We start from the raw sequence: 15321 nt of genomic DNA on the forward strand, positions 1-15321 counted from the left end.
AAGTTATTGCAAGGTTTCTGGACTTTTAAGTTCGGGAAATGTGAGAAATTATGATAGGAAGCTTTAAGCAAAGTTTGAATTACAATGAAAAAGTAAATATTTTAAAATATTTAACCATTAAATCACAAATTTGAAAGAATATACCCAACATAGAATCTAATTAATATTTAATATAAGGACTGTAAGATAAGAGTTTGTAATTGTTTGCACTATTACACCAGAGGATAGTGATGCTATTGGGTGTGTGTATGAATAATTCTGAGACATTCCTTCATCATCCGCAGACTCATACAATTTAAAACACTCCCAGGTGAAGGTGTCAGTTAAAAGAGAAACTCCCACATTCAGAGGTAGACTCCGAACTGAGACAGGTAAGAACACCAAGCAGCGTGGCGGAAGCATAATGCAAAGTTAAAGAGATTTTACTGTTAATAATGTTTATAATAAAACTGCCAGAATTAGTGTAAAGTAGTTTCTGATAAATTTGGATTTTAAGTAGAAGTATTTTCCTAAGAAATACTGTCAGCTGACCTTAATAAATTTACGGAACTGAATAAGGACTTTGATCTTCTTTCATTATGTTTGAACTCATCAGCCACAAAAATCTGTAAAGGCTCAAGTCCATGTAACAAGTCAAACCTTGAAATCTTGAGCTCAATTTCTGATGCAATTGAATTTTGATTCAATTTACTATAGGTTGAATATGTTTTAAAAATCTTCATATAATTAAAAGTGGAAAGATAGGGCTGTCGCTTTTGAAATATTGATTTGTATTTATGATTATCCCTTTTAGGGTGACAATTTAAAAAGTTTCCCTTCCAAGGCGAAGATGCTTTCACTGTTCCTAAGTCTAGGTGAGTCTTAAGAAACATAAAGTTGAACATGCAAATAGATGGATAATTAACTATGTCAGTGAGCAGACCTGATGTGCTTTTCTTTAACCTTGTGTTTTGTTTTGAAAATGAACAAGTGTTGGGGGCTAACTCATCATTGAAAAGGATTAATACGTATATTTTAAGATTAAAGACTTAAAACATTCCAAATTGTGCATCATGCATGTTCTGGGCTGGTTTGGGCATGTTTTCTAACAGTAAGCGATTGAATTGGCCACACACAAATGCTTATCAATAGTTCTGCTGTAGGTACATTTTTCGGACGGTTTTCTTATCAGTGAGTTATAACTGTTAGCACTGTTACAAAAGAAAAGTACAATTATCAGAACAGTCAACACCAATGCTATTTTTGCTAGCAGTATTAGATTAATTGGATGTTCCTGAAAAGTGGTTGTCTTTTGAAAAAGTGGTATTTGTTGAAGGATTAAGATAAACAAAGACAAAAGTGGCTCATTCCAACTTTATCTATATGTGGGCACCAATCAATGAGAGGAGATATCGCTCAGAGACTTCATTGTTTGAAACAGAGTGACAGAATCATAGAATCCCTACAGTGCAGAAGGAGGCCATTCAGCCCATCAAGCCTGCACTGACAACAATCCCACCCAGACCCTATCCCCGTAGCCCCATGTATTTACTCTGCTAGTCCTTCTGAAACTAAGGGGTAATTTAATATAGCCAATCAACCCAACCCGCACATCTTTGGAGTGTGGGAGGAAACCGGAGCACCCGGAGGAAACCCACGCAGACAAGGGGAGAATGTACAAACTCCACACAGACAGTGACCCGAGGCTAGAATTAAACCCGGGTCCCTTGCACTGTGATGAAACAAGCTAGCCACTGAGGCACAGTGCTACCCTTGGGGTGGATTTTATTGGAGGGGGGCACACTGCTCACAATTCCAAAGCGACCAACTTTAAATAAGAACACCCCATCTTCAAGAGCTGCTGGCCAAACTAGAACAAGGTCAGTGGGACACTATCACCTCGAAGGCCCCCTCCAAGTCATGCACCAATCCTGATTTGCAAATATGTTGATTGTCCTTCATCACAACTGGGTCCAGATCATGGGACTTCCTCAGTTCTATCATCAAATGGACCAAAAGAGTTCCGGACGGAAACTCACTACCACCTTCTCAAGCGCGATTAAGGTTAGGAAGTAAGTACCCATCCTGCTAGCAACGGTTCTCATCCCATGAATGAATATAAAAGACATTGACTTTCCAGATATTATGCACCACAAATACAAATGTGATCATGAGAAATGTGAAGCTAATGGCAATGCTAATAGGCTGAAAGTTAACATTCTTGAATACAGCAGTAAATATTTCTGGGTGATTAGAATCTTCAATAATGTCATTGGGCAATTGAAGGACTATATTTACTTTTGAAAGCATCTCGAGTGGACTATAAACTCTGCTGTCTTCAATTTGAGTTACTTTTGACCACATTTTGCGGTTCCTCAGCCCACTCTTAGGGAAACTGAAATTAAAAACAGAAAATTCTGGAAAAAACTCAGCAGATTTGGCAGCAACTGAGGAGAGAGAAACAGAGTTGATAGCCAGGATTTTGAGCACCCATTTGCCATGGGGAAAAATGGCGACGTGGGTATAAATCCTGCAAGAGGCCGGAAGAAAGATTCCCACTGATGAGATCTTGAGGTGCGATCATCCCTGTGCACCCCCACCGTTGACATAAGGGTCCTGCCCAGGAAGGTTGGGAACCTCATTTAAATACACCATCATCGCATTAGCGGGTGTCCTCATTATATCATCCCTCCACGTTGGGACTTCCCCCCTTACTGACGTGACGTCAGGTTGGCGAGGTTTACAACAGGCCTGGAGCAATGTGAACCAGGCAAAGGGACCATGCCAAGGGTAGCGACAGCTCCCAGTGGGGAGAGGGACATGGACGGCCAGTGCCCTGGGCAAAGCGCCAGGGGTTCCTCTGGGAAATTCCATGGGGAAGGAATGGGGTGGGGGGAGTGGGGGTCGGTGGGGGAGGGTGCTGGGGTGGTTCTGGTGTACATGGGCAGGGAGACTCCCATGGGGGTGTTCCCTGTGTGCATGTGGGGGGGGGGGGGGTCCCCTTGTACATGTGGGTAGGTGGAGTCCCTGTGGGTGTTGTCCCCATGTGCATGTGGGGAGTTTCTGTGACCACCAGGAGTTGCTTCATTTTTTTCTTTCTGGACATCGGGATGTCCTTTATAAACGGCACCTCAGTCTCTGGAAAGCTGACATTGCCGGTTCTTTTAGGCCCCGTTCTGCCAACGTGACAGTATGGGGCATGCCTCCAGGAGTTTTTTCTTCTTAAGTGTTGGACAATATGACGAGAAAGGCCAACTGAGCAGCTGGTGAGCTGCCCATCGCTTTTCTGGTCCAGCACATAGAAAATTCTGCCCTTGTTTCGAATCCAACATGACTCTTCTTCAGAACTGGACTGGATCTGGCTATAATGCCCCCAACTTTCGAATACATACCCATGTGAAAAATGACCACTTAGCTCGTACTGAGTGCCCTTTGCTCCCCCTCGGCACAGTGCCTCAATGTATAGGGCTCTTCCCACAAGCATGTTTTTATCCTAAACCATTTTCCACCAATAAAGGTTGTGCAATGTACTTGCTTCTTATTTATTCAATGATTATTAACATTTCTTCAGTATGATCTTGGACCTTTTTTGTATGTTAACTCTCACTATCCATGCTTTCAGTATTTGCCAGTTCTGTAACAGCACAGACAGATTGCTCTCAACGAGCATGCTACCCCACAGCAAGAGACCTAGTCATAGGTCGAGTGGATAAATTACAAGCTTCATCTACATGTGGTCTTTATGCATCTGAGAAATACTGCAGCCCAAGGATGTACTACGGACGGGTCAGTAATATCAATATAGTAATAACTTGTTCCTGTGTTGTTGGCTAGCATTAATAGCCTGCACTATTTTAAACATCCCCATTAATCTGGCTACCAAGTGGCCATATTTACCACAAAATAATTTTTTTTTCAAATATATACAATTGCTATGTTGCGAAAAATTGTTTTAATCTTCACAAAGACTCACTACTGCGCCCTTGCGGGAATCTCTAGGGCCTTTCTGGTCTGCAAAATTGATCCAGTGTAAAAAGTAACAGATTCTTATTGGCCAATTTAAGTTGATTCACAAAGACATCCATGAAGCAGCACTTTAGAATATATCTCAGTTGTTGAAGGGATGCTTTAGCTTGATAATTCCCATGCATTTTCCAGATTGTTATCCCAATACTTGACAAAAGTCTGATGAAAGCTGTTACGGACAGGAGGGGGATTAATTTAAACAGCCCTGGTTTCTCCTGTCATTACCCATCCAGAAATAGAAAGGTGTTCCTGATTTTTGATTTCCCCCTTTATAAGTAGTTGCACATTTTCCCCAACCCTTCAGTTTGGAGTTGATCCGATCCTCTATCAATAACCACGCAGGAAACTCGAGAGAAGTTAAAATCATAGCAGTGCAGAAGGAGGCCACTCGGCCCATCGAGTATGCTCTAACCCTCTGAACAGCATCCCACCTAGGCCCAAACCCCTACCGCACCTCTGGAACCCAATGCATCCTCCATGGCTAATCCATCTAACCTACACACTCGGGGCAATTTAGCATAGCCAATCCATTGAACCTGCACATCCTTGTGTGTGTGGGAGAAAACCGGAGCACCCGGAGGAAACCCATGCTCCTTCGTCAGGTAAGTGAGAGTTCTGTTCACAAACAGGGCATATAAAGACACAAACTCAATTTACAAAATAATGGTTGGAATGTGAGTCTTTAGGTAATCAAGTCTTAAAGGTACAGACAATGTGAGTGGAGAGAGGGTTAAGCACAGGTTAAAGAGATGTGTATTGTCTCCAGACAGGACAGTTAGTGAGATTTTGCAAGCCCAGGCAAGTTGTGGGGGTTACAGATAGTGTGACATGAACCCAAGATCCCGGTTGAGGCCGTCCTCATGTGTGCGGAACTTGGCTATCAGTCTCTGCTCAGCGACTCTGCGTTGTCGTGTGTCATGAAGGCCGCCTTGGAGAATGCTTACCCGAATATCAGAGGCAGAATGCCCGTGACCGCTGAAGTGTTCCCCAACAGGAAGAGAACACTCTTGCCTGGTGATTGTCGAACATTGTTCATTCGTCCGTTGTCGTACGGCTGGAGACAATACACATCTCTTTAACCTGTGCTTAACCCTCTCTCCACTCACATTGTCTGTACCTTTAAGACTTGATTACCTGCAAAGACTCGCATTCCAACCATTATTTTGTAAATTGAGTTTGTGTCTTTATATGCCCTGTTTGTGAACAGAAATCCCATTTACCTGACGAAGGAACAGCACTCCGAAAGCTAGTGGCTTTTGCTACCAAATAAACCTGCAGGACTTTAACCTGGTGTTGTGAGACTTCTTATTCTATTAGTCAACCAGTCCTCCATCCATGCGAATATACTATCCCCAACACCATGGGTTCTCATCTTATTAAGTAGCCTTTTATGTAGTACCTTACTGAGCACCTTATAAAAATCCAAGTCTATTATATCTATTGGTTCCCCTTTATCTATTCTCATTACCACCTCAAAGAATTCTAATAAGTTTGTTAGGCATGATTTCCCCTTCATGAAGCTAAACTGAGTCTGCTTGATTGTATTACGTATGTCTAAATGCTCTGCTGTTACATCCTTTATAACGGACTTTAACATTTTTACAATGACAGAGGTTTAATGGAAATGCACAGAAGGTATTTTTGTTAACATACAGTTGGCTCAGTCTATACACGTACTCCTGTGGTTCTTTCATTAACCCAGACACAATGTACATGACGTGGAATTGGGCAGTAATGAGAATTTAATGATATTTATCAGTCTGAGCTACCCTGCATTGTTATTCTACTTTGAGCCAGCCTGGATGACTCTTAAGTTGTGTCCCAATATTTCTGTTGGGTTTCTCTGATCTGATTATTGCCCAGCTCGTTTTTGTTTTTACTCTGCTGTGCATTAAAGGAAATAAATGCAGTCCGATGGGTGAGGCTTTCTATTGAATCAGCAAGGGTGGGTCTCAGTTCTGTCTACGCAAAGGCATGTTTCAATTCATAACGTGCTCACTGGCAACCGTTTAACCCATTCTGCACTGTGCAGTCATATCATTTCTGTCATAGGAAATGAACAATTATTTAACATGAGCAACTGAGCATTGAAAAATATCCTATTAGTAATGGTCTTGTCATTATAATTAGAAGGAGTATAAGGTACTATTGTAGAGCTTTGCAGAAAAACTTAAAGCCATATCATAATTTCATATGAGCACTTTCATGTTAAGACCCAAAGTCTTGACCTGATTCCTCTGTGTATTATTTAAATCAAACCTAATGCTAAAATAATACTCTGTACTGCAGATGTAAAAAAAACATCAGTAGAAATTAAAAGGTATCAAGTAATATACACAGATCCAGTTATTCAGTCTTATTAAATAACCTTGCAAGTGCAAATTAACCAGCAGATCTCCCACTGACTTAAATTTAGGTAACAATCCTGCATTGCTTACAAACAACCCCAAGTATAATTGAATAATTCAATAATGTTAATTGAGCAACAAAAGTAGCCTGGCAAAGTGGGCATTAGATGTTGAGTTTATTGTAAATTTTTGGATAATTTGTATGAAGTAACTTTTGAGTTGAGGGGAGAAGCTCAATTGATTAAGTGCGCAATAATTTATATATAATTACTAGCCTTCTCATTGAAAGTATCCTATCGAAATGCCCTTCGCAGCCAGATTGGCAGTGTCGGTTAGAGAACATTTGAGGACACATATACACATTTTGATGGAGAATTCCTTGAACAAGTTCACCTGAGGAAAAATTGCAACAGTTGCTAAAATGCTGCAACAGAATTCAGACCCCTGCATTGTCAATTTTCTGTAAAATTAGCTTGCAGCAGCTGGGAAGCTGCCCTTTTGATCAGTGACTACGTGTCGAATATTGCTTGGATAACTATCCAGCCAGATTGATCACACAAGACTATCAAAGTGCAACATGATGCAATAGGGTATACTCAAACCATAATGTCTAAGCCTACGCAGGATGCAGAAAAGAATACAATATATATTTCAAAGTGGCTCAGTTGGAGAGAAGAAATATTTCCATCATTCTGCTTCTGTTTGCAAGTCATGGTGTGGAGATGCCGGCGTTGGACTGGGGTAAACACAGTAAGAAGTTTAACAACACCAGGTTAAAGTCCAACAGGTTTATTTGGTAGCAATTTGCTAGTGGCATTTGCTACCAAATAAACCTGTTAGACTTTAACCTGGTGTTGTTAAACTTCTGACTGTGTTTGCAAGTGGCATATAATTATGGGAGGCAATGGCCTAGTGGTATTATCGCTAAATGGTTGATCTATCACTTGATGAAATGTATCCTAGGATTCTTTGGGAGGCAAGGGATGAGATTGCAGAGCCTTTGGCTTTGATCTTTGGGTCCTCGCTGTCCACGGGGATGGTACAGTAAGAAGTCTCACAACACCAGGTTAAAGTCCAACAGGTTTATTTGGTAGCAAATACCATAAGCTTTCGGAGCAGAGCTCCTTCGTCAGATGGAGTGGATATGTGTGTGGATATCTGTGATGTGGATATCTCCACATCACGGGGATGGTGCCAGAGGACTGGAGAATGGCGAATGTTGTTCCTCTGTTTAAGAAAGGGAATAGAAATGACCCTGGTAATTATAGACCGGTTAGTCTTACTTCGGTGGTTGGTAAATTGATAGAAAAGGTCCTTAGGGATGGGATTTACGACCATTTAGAAAGATGCGGATTAATCCGGGAGAGTCAGCACGGATTCGTGAAGGGCAAGTCGTGCCTCACAAATTTGATAGAATTTTTTGAGGAGGTAACTAAGTGTGTTGATGAAGGTAGGGCAGTTGATGTCATATACATGGATTTTAGTAAGGCATTTGCTAAGGTCCCCCATGGTCGGCTTATGATGAAAGTGAGGAGGTGTGGGATAGAGGGAAATTTGGCCGATTGGATAGGTAACTGGCTGTCTGATCGAAGACAGAGGGTGGTGGTGGATGGAAAATTTTCGGATTGGAGGCAGGTTGCAAGCGGAGTGCCACAGGGATCAGTGCTTGGTTCTCTGCTCTTTGTGATTTTTATTAATTAGAGGAGGGGGCTGAAGGGTGGATCAGTAAATTTGCTGATGATACCAAGATTGGTGGAGTAGTGGATGAGGTGGAGGGCTGTTGTAGGCTGCAAAGAGACATAGATAAGATGCAAAGCTGGGCTGAAAAATGGCAAATGGAGTTTAACCCTGATAAATGTGAGATGATTCATTTTGGTAGGACTAATTTAAATGTGGATTACAGGGTCAAAGGTAGGGTTCTGAAGACTGTGGAGGAACAGAGAGATCTTGGGGTCCATATCCACAGGTCTCTAAAGGTTGCCACTCAAGTGGATAGAGCTGTGAAGAAGGCCTATAGTTAGCTTTTATTAACAGGGGGTTGGAGTTTAAGAGCCGTGGGGTTATGCTGCAACCGTACAGGACCTTGGTGAGACCACATTTGGAATATTGTGTGCAGTTCTGGTCACCTCACTATAAGAAGGATGTGGAAGCGCTGGAAAGAGTGCAGAGGAGATTACCAGGATGCTGCCTGGTTTGGAGGGTAGGTCTTATGAGGAAAGGTTGAGGGAGCTAGGGCTGTTCTCTCTGGAGCAGAGGAGGCTGAGGGGAGACTTAATAGAGGTTTATAAAATGATGAAGGGGATAGATAGAGTGAACGTTCAAAGACTATTTCCTCGGGTGGATGGAGCTATTACACGGGGGCATAACTTTAGGGTTCGTGGTGGGAGATATAGGAAGGATATCAGAGGTAGGTTCTTTACGCAGAGAGTGGTTGGGGTGTGGAATGGACTGCCTGCAGTGATAGTGGAGTCAGACACTTTAGGAACATTTAAGCGGTTATCGGATAGGCACATGGAGCACACCAGGATGATAGGGAGTGTGATAGCTTGATCTTGGTTTCAGATAAAGCTCGGCACAACATCGTGGGCCAAAGGGCCTGTTCTGTGCTGTACTGTTCTATGTTCTATGGTTGATCCAGAAACTCAACTGATGTTCTGGGGACCCGGGTTTGAATCCTGCCATGGCATGAGAGATGTGACATGAATTTGAATTCAGTAAAAAATACCTGAAATTAAGAATCTATTGATGACCATGAAACCATTGTCGATTGTGGGGAAAAACCCCGTTTGGTTCACTAATGATGGATGATATTGGAATAGTGTAGGTTAGATGGGCTTTAGATTGGTTTCACTGTTCGGCGCAACATCGAGGGCCGTAGGGCCTGTTCTGCGCTGTAATGTTCTATGTTCTAATGTCCTTTAGGGAAGGAAATCTGCCATCCTTACTCTGTCTGGCCTACATGTGACTCCAGAACCACAGCAATGTGTTTAACTCTCAACTGCCCTCTGAACAAGGGCAACTATGGATGGGTAATAAACGCTGGTCAGCCAGCAATGCCCATGTCCCCTAAATGAATTTTAAAAAAGCAACTGAAGACAGCTCACATTAAAATGCTGGCATCATGGTTCAAGTTAATAATCTGACAGCAGAAATCCTGTGGGTTAGGTCTGACCACTGAGCTTACTCCTCACTCTTGCTGATTTTGATGTAGTTATCCACATATAGATTATGAGAGATGTGACATGAAAAATCTTCCCCAATTTTGCTGAACTATGTTGTGGGCCACATGGTGGCACAGTGGTTAGCACTGCTGCCTCACAGCGCCAGTAACTCGGGTTCAATTCTGGCCTTGGGTGACCGTGTGGAATTTGCACGTTCTACCTGTGTCTGCACGGCTTCCCTCCAGGTGCTCCAGTTTCCTCCCACAGTCCAAAGATGTGCGGGTTAGATGGATTGGCCATGGTAAATTGCCCCTTAGTGTCCAAAAATGTGTAGGTTAGATGGATTAGCCATGGTAAATGCGCAGGGTTATATGGATGGCGTGGGGGTGAGGGCCTGGGTGTGATGCTCTGTTGGAGACTCGGTTCAGACTCGATGGGCCGAATGGCCTCTTCTGCACTGTAGGGGTTCTATGATTCTACGATTCTATGAATAGTATAATGGTGTACTTTCAGAGACTTCATCAGTGAACAGCAAGAGATTTGTTAACAGATAGTGTAGAGCAGCAGCATGTTTGCAGCTAATTCTAGAATACCTCTGTCCAGGTGAAACTCCTTCCCCTGGAGTGATTCACCACTCTGAATCCCAGGCCAGGTGACCATTACTCTGTTGTATTGCCCTTAAAGGGAAAATCACCGCAAATAGCAAATGAAAGAAATTGGTATCTTGCCTCTGGAGACGACACTCCAGATTCATGGTTAAGTTGGCACAATGCAGGAAGTAACAATTATCATATATAATCTCTTGCTCAACTGGCATAGGGCACAAGCGCCAAAGGTTACTTCCGAAGGTGGAAGCGATGATCATGTTTCAATAGAAAGCTACCATCCTCCTCAAACTGAGCAAGTCCCCAGTCAGTTAGGTGCTGTCTCATCATGGTCTGCTTTGGATAGTCATCTCTCAGGCGGCTTTGCTAATCTGTGCACCAGGCAAGACAAACTCAACAAAAGCAGTCATTTGCATTGTAAATTGGAACATAAGGACCATGTGCCAGGGCCTTGTCGATGACCTGCTGAAGGTTGATGACACATGTTATTACAAGCTATTACAAGGGGGCATAACTATAGGGTTCGTGGTGGGAGATATAGGAAGGAAGGATATCAGAGGTAGGTTCTTTACGCAGAGAGTGGTTGGGGTGTGGAATGGACTGCCTGCAGTGATAGTGGAGTCAGAAACTTTAGGAACATTTAAGCGGTTATTGGATAGGCACATGGAGCACACCAGGATGATAGGAAGTGGGATAGCTTGATCTTGGTTTCGGATAAAGCTCGGCACAACATCGTGGGCCGAAGGGCCTGTTCTGTGCTGTACTGTTCTATGTATGTTCTCTATGTTATCGACAAAGGACTTATAAGGTTCAATGAGGACATTGTTGCACTGTAAGAAACTAGGCTCACTCAAAGTAGATCCCTTCAAAAGGGAAAAACCAAGAGGCAGCATGCGAGTATGGAATGAGTTTTGCAGTAACAAAAATACTTGCAATGATTGCACCCCCACAGGAGGCTCAGACTAACCTTTTACTCTGCTTTTCAACAAGCGTAGGCGCATTTAACCTCTTGAGCAATTATGCCCTAACATTGCTTTATGAAAATTGGATTGCACGAGATAAGTTGAGCATTAGAATTACTTGTCTGAGGCACTCTAGTTCACTGCTCCCATGGCAAAGTTGCTTTATAGAAAATGAACAAATAGATTTCAGCAGACTATCACTGTAATTGGAAGCAAGTCAAATGGAGTGGCAAGCTTAAATGGCCTTGCCACTAACGTTATAGGGCAAAGATTAAACTTTCTTCAATATGTTTCACCATGACCGTCTGGAAATAAAACTGGCTGAAATTGCTGTCTGCAATTCTTGCCCATGTAATCAGCAAAACTGAAATTCACTGAAAAGTCAGACATGTTGCAGAAATCTTTCAGGCAAGATTCTCTGGCCTCCCAGCTGAGTGTTTCTTGGCGGTGGAAGGCAGCATGCTGCTTGCTGGCGGTGGGATTCTCTGGTCCCACCACTGTCAATGGAAATTCCCATTGATGTCACCCTCCCCACCGCCACGAAACCTGTAGGCAGGGTGCGCTGCTGGATGTGAAGAGCTGGAGAATTCTGGCCTTCATCTTATAATTCTATGTCAACTCCGATGGGCCTCATAGTAGCCGCAGGGAATTAGCTCAAACAGTAGAGCACTCGCTTCGCATGTGAGAGGTAGTGGGATTGATGCCCACATTCTCCACTTTGACTAGAGGTGGCACGGTGGCAGAGTGGTTAGCACTGCTGCCTCACAACTCCAGGGATCCAGGTTCAATTCCCGTCTCGGGTCACTGCCTGTGTGGAGTTTTCACATTCTCCCCGTGTCTGTGTGGGTTTCCTCCAGGTGCTCCAGTTTCCTCCCATATTCCAAAGATGTGAAGGTTAGGTTGATTGGTCATGCTAAATTGACCCTGCTGTCAAGAGGTGAGCAGGGTAAATATGTGGGGTTATGGGAATAGATCCTGGGTGGGATTGTGGTCGGTGCAGACTTGGGCCGAATGGCCTCCTTCTGCACTGTAGGGATTCTATGATTCTTACACTCATCAGGACAAGCGCAAGAATGCCAAATTTCAAATGATCATAATTTATGCCGCAGGCAAAAAGGCTGCTGATTGATTGGGAATTGGTGGCACAGTGGTTAGCACTGCTACCTCACAGCGCCAGGGTCCCGAGTTCAATTCTGGCCTCGGATTACTGTCTGTGTGGAGTTTGCACATTCTCCCATGTCTGCTTGGGTTTCTTCCAGGGGCTCCAGTTTCCTCCCACACTCAAAAGATGTGCAGGTTACGTAGATTGAAAGTGCTACTATCATGGGATTAGCAGTGTAATCCTTACTGTCATGGGATTAGCAGTGTAAATACATGGGGTTACAGGGATAGGGCTGGGTAGGATTGTTGTCAGTGCATACTCAATGGGCCGAAGGGCCGCCTTCTGACTGTAGGGATTCTATGATTCTATGTCAACTCGGATTGGCCAAAGAGTAGCCATGGAGAAAGCAAGAGGGAACTATAGGCTCCCCAAGGTCCCAGGTAATTTATGGATCAGGTCTCTAACTGCATCACTTCTAGTCAAAAATGCTGCTGATTAATCAGGCTAGTAATGTAGTCAAGAAGGCGTATGGCATGCTTGCCTTCACTGGTCGGGGCATTGAGTATAAAAATTCGCAAATCATGCTGCAGTTGTGCAGAACCTTAGTTAGGCCTCATTTAGAATATTGTGGACAAGTCTGGTCGCCACACTACCAGAAGGATGTGGATGCTTTGGAGAGGGTACAGAAGAGGTTTACCAGGATGTTACTTGGTCTGAAGGGTATTAGCTATGAGGAGAGATTGGATAAACTCGGTTTGTTCTCACTGGAATGACGGAGACTGAGGGGTGACCTGATAGAGGTTTACAAGATTACGAGTGGCATGGACAGAGTGGATAGTCAGATGTTCTTTCCTAGGGTAGAAAAGTCAAGTACTAGGGAGCATAGGTTTAAGGTGGGTGGGGAAAAGTTTAGAGGAGACGTGCGAGGCAAGTTTTTTACACAGAGGGCAGTGAATGTCTGGAACGCGCTGCCCAAGGAGGTGGTGGGAGCAGGTATGATAGCAGCATTTAAGGGACAACTAGACGAATACACGAATAGGATGGGAATGGAAGGATATGGACTCTGTAAGTGCATACGGTCTTAGTTTAGGCAGGCATCATGATTGACGCAGGCTTGGAGGGCTGAAGGGCCTGTTCCTGTGCTGTAGTTTTCTTGTTCTTTGTTCTTAATTAAAGGTGGGTCTTCATAAGCATCCCCATCCTCAACCATGGTGGAGTCTAGCATATAAACGCGAGTAAGAAGGCTGAGTGGTTTGTAATTATCCTCATTCAAACGTGCCAAGTTGGCGATCTTATTTGAACCCCTTTCAAGGTTTTCACCATCATAGATACCAGTATCTAAATGATTTGTTTCACTCCACGGAACATTAAGAAGTGATTGAGTATGCTGAACACAGTGAAGAGCATAAACTCTGACCATTTGATTGATGTAATGCTGAATACTTGTGCACCAAAACAAAGTATTCTAGTGTAGCTAAGCAAGCTGTGGCATCTACCCAGCAATGGGAAAATTGGGTATGTCCACGAATAACAGGACCAAGTATTGCCTCATCTGCCTTCAAACGAACATCAGCAATGTGGTAGAGCGAGCCTTTAATCACCACCAAGTTCTCCTCCACGTCACACACCATCTTACTCTCCCATTTGTGGGAATTCACTTTCAATAAAACGCCATCTGAGCAATAGTAAAACAAAGGTTGTATATTTTTCTTCGAGCTATCCTCAATAAACGAACATAACTTGACAGGAACTTCGTAGGTATTACTGAGATAGGATTAGTTTTTTGACTAAAAAGATGGTGAACCAGTAGATGGTGGTTCCCTAGTCTCTGCTTAGGGCACTTTTTCTAGCCCCCTCCCCATTTGGGATGAGCAAGAGGCATCCTCAAGAGGAGTGCCCAGTCATGGATGCTGCTGCCTAAGGACACCTCTGTCCGAATACAGGTGTCCAAATACCTCCATAAATCTGTGTATGTGTAAAGATTCTTGACTCGTTACTCCCAGGTTCACAGGCCTCCCCTGTCGCCAATTCTTCATCACCTCAACACTTGTAAATTGACCACACATGACTTTGTTTAATGAGGACACCTTTGGGCACCATCATTGCCCACACCACCTCGAAAGGTTGGTGGCCAGATTTTGGTGGTGTGTTAAAACAGGATGCCTGGAGCCACCTTGCTGTTGCGGCATTCCTCCAGCTTTGCAGCCAAGCAGACACATAGGCTTCCTCCACCCATTCTATAGGTGAGGAATTTTTTGGATTACATTTTGCCTGGTACCCACTCTGCACCCGCACTCCCTCCCCTCCACCCCCCTCCCCCCCACCTCCTCCCTACACACATCAATCATGCTGCCAGAGGTGACTCTACCAGGAGCATGTAGCTCCCAACAGCATCTCTCAAGGGGTCTCAGAGCACATAAGCCTTTCCACCAAAGCAAGATGGCAATCCACAGAGGGAGGTCATCCAAATTACTTTGCAAAAAAGTATATGCAAGCCATAAGTGTGTTGTACAGATACAAGAAAAACACTTTCTGGGAGCCATGCAGATATATTTTAAAAATGCATCAGCAATTTATCAGGTTTGGGGCAGATGATTTGGAATAGTTGATGACCCCACAATTCTTTAATTTCACGTTGATGATAATATTGCTCAAGTATCAGAATTTTCCATAAAAACTCTGAGAGGCGTGAAATGCTGAATAGGCTCACCCCAATAAGAATATAGAATAGGAACAGTTAACTACTTAAAATATCCGTACAGTGGCACAGTGGTTAGCACTGCTGCCTCACAGCACCAGGGGCCTGAGTTCAATTTCCGGCCTTGGGTCACAGTCTGCGTGGAGTTTGCACGTTCTCCCCGTGTCTGCGTGGGTTTCCTCCGGGTGCTCCAGTTTCCTGCTGCAGTCCAAAGATGTGCAGGTTAGGTGGATTGGCTATCCTAAATTGCCCCTTAGTGTCAGGGGCACTAGCTAGGGTAAATGCATGGGGTTATGGGGATAAGGCCTGGGTGGGATTGTGGTCGGTGCAGACTTGATGGGCTGAATGGCCTCCTTCTGCACTGTAGAATTGTATGGATAAAAATCTAACTCACAAACCCATCTTTGACTATTGCAACATTCCTGTAATACAAGGATCAT

The 15321-nt window shown here is 43.7% G+C and overlaps 1 protein-coding gene across 1 annotated transcript in view; it reads left to right on the forward strand.

The window, feature by feature from the left end:
- Positions 1–342: 342 nt before the first annotated feature.
- Positions 343–15321, forward strand: part of lamb3 (laminin subunit beta 3) — a 50293-nt gene continuing 35314 nt past the window's right edge. Inside the window, exons 1-3 of the mRNA XM_078242214.1 lie at positions 343–371; positions 794–854; positions 3602–3765. Coding sequence (XP_078098340.1) covers positions 830–854; positions 3602–3765 — 189 coding nt within the window. The 5' untranslated portion in view covers positions 343–371; positions 794–829. The remainder of the gene's footprint in view (positions 372–793; positions 855–3601; positions 3766–15321) is intronic.

This window comes from Mustelus asterias, chromosome 25 (assembly GCF_964213995.1).
Source record: "Mustelus asterias chromosome 25, sMusAst1.hap1.1, whole genome shotgun sequence".
NCBI lineage: Eukaryota > Metazoa > Chordata > Chondrichthyes > Carcharhiniformes > Triakidae > Mustelus > Mustelus asterias.